The sequence below is a fragment of the Montipora capricornis genome, chromosome 6 (genome assembly GCF_036669925.1).
Source record: "Montipora capricornis isolate CH-2021 chromosome 6, ASM3666992v2, whole genome shotgun sequence".
Lineage (NCBI taxonomy): Eukaryota > Metazoa > Cnidaria > Anthozoa > Scleractinia > Acroporidae > Montipora > Montipora capricornis.
In genome coordinates, this window is record NC_090888.1 from 58,531,845 (window position 1) to 58,541,844 (window position 10,000).

Genomic DNA, 10,000 nt, shown 5'->3' on the forward strand with positions numbered 1-10,000 from the left:
GGCATCGCTTTTTAACGCGCAATGCAAAATAAACAAAAAGTGGATAACTTTCACATGCATTCCAGCGAGTTTGCCGACTGAAATCGACATCTTCGCTATATCTGTCCATCTGACGTACATTCGCGGTACACTATTATTTTTTTCTTAGCAGTAATCATATGACAAACACTTTTACTTCTTAAATATGTTAAATATGGAATTTTCTCATAGTCCAAACCTTGTGATAACCCAATTTCAACAATTGTTTTTAGGCGAAACTTAAGGCAACTCACGCCACAGCCGCACATTCAAGCTTCTACATTCACAATTTGGAAGAATATTTGGTGAAGTTAAGGCTATTCATGCCTTATCCAGAGCGAAAAGCACGTTTTGAGAGCATTTGCTGCTTGTAGGAGGCAGTGTGGCCCAGTGGTTAGGGCGCTTGCCTTGAGATCCGGAGATCCCGGGTTCAAGACCCGCTCTGACCACTCGTTGAATTTGTTCCTGGTTGTCCCTGGTTCAACTTCCCAGCTGCACTTGTAAATAGCCAACTGGTTTGCCTCCGGCCAGTTGGGATTATTAACAGTTGTAGCTGCTGTGTTCTGTTGTTTCGTTGATTGTGTTTCATTGGCTCTGAAAAGCCCCTATGGGGAGCGGTCAATTAAGTATGTATAAGGTAATTTTATTTCATGTGGGAAACTTAAAACTTGTCTTGGAAACTTAGGAACGATAATCGGTGCAAAATTGTGTCACGCACTCTTTCGCGGCTGAATATTAGCTATGTTGATCGAACTCCTGTTGTTCCAAAAGGTTGGTGCCCAAAGTTTTTTTTCCTGTTCCTGGTACACTAGCCCTAGTACTAAACATGGATATTGGTCAGGGTTCCGGATTACGTCTTACTTTTGAGAAAGACTCCTTCAACCAGCAGCATGCTCGCTAAAATTTGGCGAAGGCTCTTTGTAGGGCATTTTCAAAAATTCATAATTATTTTTTTGTGAGCCCGATTTCAAATATTTTACCGTAAATCGAAAGAAGAAACATGAAGTTAAATGATCTGTGACTTTTATAGTATTTGAGTAAAAGCGTAATTTTTCAGCGCCTTCAGCGCAGCGCCTAAATTTGACTCGAAACAAAACGATTTTTACGGTTTTGGACCGTCCTCGGAAATCGTCGCCAGAAATATTGAAAAATAGCACTTAAAGCTAAATTATTGCTATTTTTGTTGATCATATGGACTAACTGTCTCACACTGAAAATTTGAAGAAATTCTGTTTTCGACCGAAAATCGAATGGTCGGTTCTTACACGAACAGCCTCTTAAAAGGACTGGATAACGAATAATATATAGATTTAGTCAAGCCTAAAAGCGGAGCTCCCAGATTATTTTTTTTTACAATAAGTTAACCTCGCTTGAGCCTGCGATCCAATCGAAACTCAGTACCTTGTCTGCGGTCGACTTCGAAAACAACAGCTGACTTCGATGAGCTCAAAACTTGATATTGGTCAGCGGATACCTTGTTTTGATAGGTGTCAATTGACCATAACACGGATGTCCAATATCAATATTGTTTTGGCCCGCTGTAAACTAGCTGGAGACAAGTATTATCTAAACTTAAGCCCGCAATATGGTCGTGTGATACAGGTGGTATTGGCATATATAGAGGGGTGGACGGTCGTACGTTCGTATGGTGACCAAAACCAAATTTAATGAAAAGAAGCAAGTTGCAATTAGAGATCATCGTGTTTATAAGCGTTAGTTAAGCGCCGAGTGAGGAAAAGCAAAGCGTTGCCCAGACTGGAACGCCATTAACTATACCGGTGCCGTTCTCCACCAATTGGGAGCTTGTCATTTTTGTGATTTTGTAATAAATCGGTCTTGATAATAAGACGCTTTGTGTAAACACCCAAAAAAAGACAAGTATATTTAAACTACGACACCCTTGAAATCCCGTTTCAAGCCTGATTAATCACATTCTCTTGATAGGGAAATATTATCTTTATTCAAGAAAATGCAATGGAAGTCTTCCTTCGCTTAGCGTTTTTATTTCCAGGCCAAGACGTGTTCATAGCAATGAGCTCCACTTCGCGAGGGAGAAGAAAATGAAATGGGAAAAGCTAATAAAACTTTTGACGGAGTAATTGTTGATTGTTCTATGCAGTGTTAACAGGCTATTTGTTGTTATTTTAAACAGAGTTAACTGAATAGAGTGTAATGTGAAGTGCTAGACTTCAATCCCATATGAACCATGTGAGCGTTAGCCCTACTGATGGAAATGGGCCCACACAAGGACAGAGAAAAACTCTGACTCTGGTCTCCCACCCTGGTCAGAGTTTTTCTCTGTCCTTGTGTGGGCCCATTTCCATCAGTAGGGCTAACGCTCACATGGTTCATATGGGATTGAAGTCTAGCACTTCACATTACACTCTATTCAGTTAACTCTGTTTAAAATATAAGTGCTACACGGCCAACGTTTGTATAAACGTAACCTTTCCTTGTATTTGTTGTTATTGTTGTTGTTGTCGTTGTTGGTTCATATGATCGTAGTACTCGTTTGTGTAATTGTAGGTATGTGTATAAATAACGTTTAAGAAAGAGATTAATTGATTAACAAATAAACCTTCTTAAAAAACTTAATATACTTAAACTACGACATGCTTGAAATCCCGTTTCAAGCCTGAATTTTTCAGGCTTTCCATCAGCCCGGATGGTGAAGAAGAACTTTGAATTAAATTAAATTTGGAATTAAATCCCAAAAGGACACCAATCTGGGCGTGGCCTAGGTTTTTTTCTCTCTCCTAAAAGAGACCATATTTAAATCATATTGAATATATATTTTTTAATTTCTTCACGTGCAAAAGAAAGCCTGTAATAAACCCCAAGCTTGACAAATGGCCTCAGTGTTATTGTGTTATCTGGGAGCTGAGCAACGTCGTTCCCTGAGTCTCACCCTGTGAACGAGGTTGTTGTTGGCAGCTGGGTCGCACTGTATCCCATTTGAGGTGAATTAATGATTTTATGAAACGATTTGATAAAGGTCGAACTGCCACCGTGAAAAGATTAAACGACTAGCGTTTCAAGCGTTAGCCCTTCGTCATTTAACTTTGGCAAATTAGCCCTTCTGACAATTCGCTCTCGCTTACGCAACACTGATTTGTCGAACAATCGGAAACAACATTTCATTTTCCGGTCGATTAGGATGACAGCTATTTCAAATTAGAATTTCCTGACTTTTTTTTACCAACATTGGCCTTTCGCGTAAGTAACTGTACTCAGTAATCAATTTACTATGACTTTTTTAAGACTCTTTTATTGACTCAATCTTTATTAGTGTGACATGTTCCAGATGTTCATTATATCTTCAATATGTGAGAGAAAAATCGACATTTGGTCTTAATTAGGAGTCAAGCAGAAAAGAAATCAGTTCCCCATTTTTTTGTATCATAACATGGCAAACCTCACTGTTTCGAACTCGACAAATGCTACCATGATAGGCGAAGCGAAAGATGTCTTTAGCATGTTTTTTATCACTTAACCATCACCATTCACGTCACTTCTTTTTCGTTCACAATCGGACTGACGTGAGTGGCTTTTATCTAGGCAAATGGAAAGACAAGTGCTGATAAAATATGCGTCGCAATCATCCACTTTTGACCATTGTACACAAGTCTTCCTCTATAATGAAGATAATGACAAAAAGAAGGGACTATGTTTATCAGACATATGTTTGAACTGTGGAAGGAAGTAGGTCAAGATTTTAGACCCTCAATCGCAGTTTATTTTTGAACTCACTATGTGACCATGACTAACCCTAAAGTGACAAGCACGGACCCACTTTTGATAACATACAATCAGATCACTTTCGGAACTGGTTTTTGCTCTTTAGCCTCCAGTTTCCTCGCTGTGGAGTACGGAATTTACGGATCTTTAGAAATTCCCAGGTGTCAGGCACTTCGACAACTTCATGACATAAAGGACACGACTAAGTCAGTATACAATACTGTGCCAATAACAGTATGAGAGGCCTTCGTTGTTGAATTACAAATGTTGATTGAGCAAGCTGCCTCATCTCCCAAGGCATTCTAGAAATTTCCTTCCAATAGCATCAATTTCAATCATTTTTGCCCTTCACTCCTCCCGCAGCATGGGCCACCAATAATAACTCTCCAGTCTCCTCTGTCCTGAGCTACCCTTTCAAGTTGTTTCCAAAAGCATACTTGGCTTCAAGTGAGGGGAGGTGTCATGGCAAATATAATAATTATAATAATAATAATCGTAATCATAATCATAATAACAATAACGTTCTCCCGAGGTCACGAGCTTCACGAGTTGGAAGACCTTGCGAGTCTCAAGGGAATTGTGTCTCCTTGTAGGGTCACCCAAGCCGGACAGGTTGAAGGACAGAGACCAACAGTGACCCCACTCCCCCCCCCCCCCCCTCCTCCCCCCTCAAAGGAAGGAGCTCGAGCCGTGAATCATTTGTAATATGCACAACGACGTAAATGGGAGCGGAAACAAGGTGTTGCGTGGGTGGGTGGGTGAGATTAAATATGGACTGATAATGGCTGCACAGGCGCCTTTAAAAGCTGACGTGCGTTCTCACCCTAGAGAAAGAATTGTAAACCGCCATGGGACTTCGTGATATGTGCGGTATATAAATACTAAACCATAAATGTATAGTTAAAGTAAGAGTTATAGACGAAGCCACTTGAAATTTTCAGGTGTCTATATTTAAGAGACAATTGCTTAAATTGTCCAGGTAAGTGCGAACAACACTTATCCATTGCTCACTGATAACATGAGGATGTGAAAATATAGAGGAATAGATGCATATCAGCGTGAACTCGGGCTTTCCTGATGTCTTGAATTGTCAAATGAAAACCAAATAAAAAGATGCATAGCAATTGGGTTCCAGCTTTTCCAGCGATTTGTTGAAGGTTGCCCCAAGGCAAAAATCGTTGGGATTATGGCCCAATTTCTATACATCGTCTTTTCAACGATCCTAGATAGTTTTTACGTTAAAAAGCATGAAATGTTGGAAGATGTTCGTGCAACAAATCCTGCAGTGTCTTGCTGCTCTTCCAACAAAGTTGTGTCCTTAATCGAGTCACGTCCACGCTGCTAGCCAATCACGAATCGTTATTTTCTTCTAGCATCATTTGCAATAAAGATGGTGCATGGACAAGGACGACGAAGACCGTCATGGTTATTGATTAACAGCCAGAAACCTTGAATAGCGAGAACGTATGAAGCAAGGCCATGTCTGAGAGACACGTTTAGTCCCCTTTATCATCATCGCTCTCTTTGAAGAGCGTTTAATTTTTCTGCGAAAATACCATCATTCCAAACAGCGATAAGTTAGAAATGCTAGGGGTCACCGTTGACGATGTGTTGAAATTCGATATACATGTTTCTAATATCTGTAGGGAAGTGTCTGAAGAGGTTAGAGTCTTGAAGGGTATGCCGGAGAAATATACTTCCTCATTATATAAGACCAGTACCAGCATGCATGGACTGCTTAGAAGCGGCTGCCATTTGCGCCTGTATATGCTTCCAGTCCGCTGGGGGTAAATTCATCATTGTAAAAGCGCGTTTGAGACGTTTGTGATAAAGGCGCTATATAAATGCACCACTTTACTTTATAAGACGAGGAAAAATATTTATACCTTATTCATTGTTCCTCATTTCAACTCCTGCGCACAGACCTGACATTTCTGTATTAAGGTTTCAGCTGACAATGCAAATTGGAAAAATGTAAACGAAATGGCTCTTCGATTCGTTTTTAGAGACAAACGTATTCCATACCAAAAACTCCTTAGGGCTTTAGGGAAAAAAAACTTTATTGGAACAAAGATCACATAAAATCCTTCTCACAGTCTATAAACTTGTAACTTATGACACGAACCCGGAGAGTGTGATGGAGTTAATATCATCAAGAGAAACACCCTACACTTTGTAACAACTACCAAAGGGTAACACCAGAAAGTAGCGTAAGGGACTGAAATTGCTATGCTTCGTGATTGCATGGATTAAAAGTCTCTCGCTGGTTTATCAGCCAATTAGAAAGAAAACCAGTCGCTTCTTGCACGCGATTTTTCCCGCGCTTAGATCAAGTCATATGGAATTGCTACGAAATTTGGATTGGTTCATTGCGCTTTCTGCACCTGCTGTGATTGGTCGAAGTAATTACTTTGGTATTTGTTTTACGACACTCAATTGATGACTGTCGCAGGCATATAGTCTATTCATCAAAAGTCTGCTTTGTCATTATTTTGCAGCTGCCTTTAATCGACATTTTTAATTTTCAAGAAAAGGCGTCAGTGCCATCGTACCTAGCCCTCTACCCTCAGAAGGGGGGTTATTTAATAGTTTTTCAGCGACATTTCCCGAGCTAATGGAAACAAGGAAAACCTCATCTTACAAAGTTCTCTTCTGGAGGTTTATTAAACTCTAAAAACTGACCCCGTCTTCATCGGAAACAACGCTTCCTGGCTTTGTTTTTCCAACATTAGCCTCTCACGTAAGTAACGGCAAAAGTAATCAAAGACTCCCACTTTCGCTATTGACTCAAATATTTATTGTTGTGATGTTTCATTCAATCTTCAATTTGTGAGAAAAATCAACTCAGGAAACATTTGCTCTCTTGTGATGTTTAAAAGCGGAAAGGAAGGCAGTAGCTAAGCAGCATTTATCAAGTAAAAAGAATCAGTTTTCCATTTTTTAGTTTTGTAACATGGCAAACTTCTCTGTTTCCAACTTGACAAACCTCACGATGAATGGCGAAGAAAAAGATGTTTTCAGCTTGGTCTTTATTTCCATAACCATCATCGTTAACACTATCGCCTGTCCATTCACGATCGGACTGAACGTGTTAGTGATAATTGCTATAAAAAGAAGACGAAGACTGCAGAGCAATGGGAACATCATGTTGGCGTGTTTAGCCGTCACAGATGTGTTGACAGGTCTCACCTCGCAGCCTTCGTTTATTCTGTGGAAAACAGCCTCCCTGCTTGGTAGCGACATCGCTAAAGTCTTCGTTGCCATTCACGGGCTATGTATTACTGTTCTTTCTTATTCCTCGGCTCTTCATCTCATGATGGTTGTTGGCGAGAAAATGATAGCAATCAAATATCCGTTTTGGTATCCTTCGGTTATGACAAAACGAAACATGAAGATGGGACTCTTGTTTTGCTGGGCATATAGCAGTTGTTTTGGAATGCCTGTTCAGTTGATCGGCGGAAGCGGTGCCGTGTATTTTATTTCTTCCTCTCACATTCTTATTGTTTGTGTTCTTTTCGTTTCTTCTTCAAACGTAATCCTTTATTTTGAAACTCGTCGGCACCAAAAGATGATTAAAGCTCAACAGTTACCGCAAGAACAAGTAGAAACATTCCTTAAGGAGAACAAAGCATTCAAGACAACCGTCATAGTGGTCGGTGCTGTTGGAATATGTTTGCTACCCGGAATTTTGTACACTGTTATGTTAGCAATTGGATTTTTCCAGGAGAGAATGTTTTTTTTGTGGTCAATGGACGCAATGACACGCACTTTCGCGATGATAAATTCTGTTCTTAATCCTTTGATTTATTGCTGGCGACAAGAAGAAATAAGAAAGTTTGTATTTAGGACTTCTGAATCAATGCAAGCGGTGCATCCAGTTAACTAGAGCTAACTTGCCTGAAGGTGACGCTAATGCTAATAAGCTGACTTGTAAGGTCAAGCCTTCAGTGCAGTGTGTGTTATTTGAGAAAAAAGTGATCCAGTGCCAGCTTATGAATTAACCGTGCAAAATTTACAGAATTTAGTTGTGATAGGAGTTGACGTTGTAATAAAATGAAAGACTCAATCATTGACTTTTGACCCTTCATTTGCATGTTTAGTTGGTGGTGATCGCGGTAATATCTTAAAGACACATATTATTAATCTACGGAAAGAAGCACGTCACAATTAGGGATGGCGTGGAGTAAGCGTTAGTTAAGCAATGAGTAACGAATGCAAAGAGTTGCCATGACTTGAACGCCATTAACTCTGCACATGTTACCGGCGCTATTCTCCACCAAGATGAAGATGAAGATGAAGATGTTAATACTAAGGGGCTGTGTTTATATATATATTTTTTCTTTAACAAATATATTTTAACTACGGAATCCGTGAAATGCCGTTTCAAGCCTAACTTTTTCAGGCTTTCCATTCGTCACTGATTACATACTTTTTCTAAACGACAATGATCACCTTAGTTGTGGGCAACTGCAAAAGAAGGCCTGTGAAAATTTTCAAGCCTGACGCATGACGTCAGTGTTATTGCCCTGCATTGCCCTACCATCTGGAGCTATCAGTCAAGCCACCTGGGTGCTCAGTGGTCAATTGTGAGGTCGCACTATATCCCATTTGAGGTGAATTAATGATCTTATGAAAAGCGAGTTGATGAAGGCCGAACTGCCACCGTGAAAAGATTTAATTGACGTTTCGGGTGTTAGCCCATCGACAATTCACTTGTTGACAATTCATACTTTTTCTGACAATTCGCTCTCACTTGCAATTTATATGCAACACTTGTCGAACTATATGAAACGACCTTTCATTCTCCTGTCGATTAAGTGACAGCTTTTTCAAATTAAGATAGTCCTCCCTTTGTCTTAACAACATTGGCCTTTCGCGAAGTAACTTTGCTTGGTAATCAATCAGGGGCACCCAACGAGAATATAGTTCAAAACCACTTAAACATAGCATTGTTAAACGTATATTAGTATTTAATATATAGGCATATTTTATCCTAGCTGAAAGTCTAGTGATCCGAAATTATAGGGATCAAACTTACCTTTTCGAAAATTTCAGCCAGAAAAAAGGCTCCCGAAAATTCTAGGTGACCTTTTTAGGTTAAAATCCGTTAAAAATGGGCAATTATATCATTTTTCAGATGCTCGAAAATCCTAGGAGAGGCAGGCAAGCAAGAAATTTTAGAACAAATGTTCCGAAAATTCTAGATCTCAAATCGTCTTCCGAACAGATATTTTCCGAAAATTGACGCTGGGTGCCCCTGATCAATTGCAATTTACCTGGAGACTCTAATTTACTTGTGTGACATGTTCATTAAATTTTCAATGTTAGAAAAAATCGACAAAACATTTGGTCTTAATAAGGTGTCAAGCAGGTACTGCCAACACTTGTTCAGTAAAAGAAATCAGTTTCCCATTTCTTTGTATCGTAATTGTATGGCAAACCTCAGAGTTTCGAACTTGACAAACGCTACCAACATGAAAGGCGAAGCAAAATAACTCTTCGCCGTGAATCTTATCATTCACGTCACTGCTTGTTCGTTCACAATTCAGGGGCACCCAACGAGAATATAGTTCAAAACCACTAAAACATGTCATTGTTAAACGTATTGGGAAAGTCTAGGGATCAAAACATTTCAGTCAGAAAAAAGGCTCCCGAGAAGAATGAGTACGGAAGAACTTGTATGGTTGAAACATCCCGAGCGATTCAAATTTATTTGTGGCGATTGCTTGGGATTGATATCATATTTACATTTCTTTCCGCGCTATTTCAGTGAAGTCGTTTTCTTTGAATAACCCCATTTCTTGTAGTCTTTTGGTTGAACTGATTTAAAGTTTGCTTTATTTTTCAAATCGAAGAAACAATGAGTTCGAACGATCGGTTCGCAACACAAAAACATTAAATCAATTTTTAGAGACGAGCAATAAAAGCTAATTAAAAACCTTAGCACGAATTGAGTCCGATTGCACATTGAGAGTAGGTGAATAAAAAACATTTCATAGACGAGGCAGTCAAATTTGTTCGTGCTCTTCATTAAAACATCAAAATTCGTTGTAAGATTTTTGGAGCCAAAGAATGTTTGTCGCGAAAACGCTTGCCAATTGACGAAGATTTTGACCTCACACCTACTTTCGCCAAAATTTATCAAGATAAGTGCCGCAATTGGAAACATTCTTCTGAGACCTTTTCTAAGGGTGCGTTCGATTGACCCCTTTCCGGAATAAAAATATGTAGAGTGCTGATTTAA

At 39.5% G+C, this 10,000-nt stretch overlaps 1 protein-coding gene across 1 annotated transcript; it reads left to right on the forward strand.

Annotated features, from left to right (window-relative positions):
• Positions 1–6,674: 6,674 nt before the first annotated feature.
• LOC138050699 (trace amine-associated receptor 2-like) lies at positions 6,675–7,773 on the forward strand. The gene has a single exon (XM_068897001.1). It carries the CDS (start codon positions 6,710–6,712, stop codon positions 7,640–7,642), a length of 933 nt encoding a protein of 310 aa, XP_068753102.1. The 5' UTR covers positions 6,675–6,709; the 3' UTR covers positions 7,643–7,773.
• Positions 7,774–10,000: the final 2,227 nt, after the last annotated feature.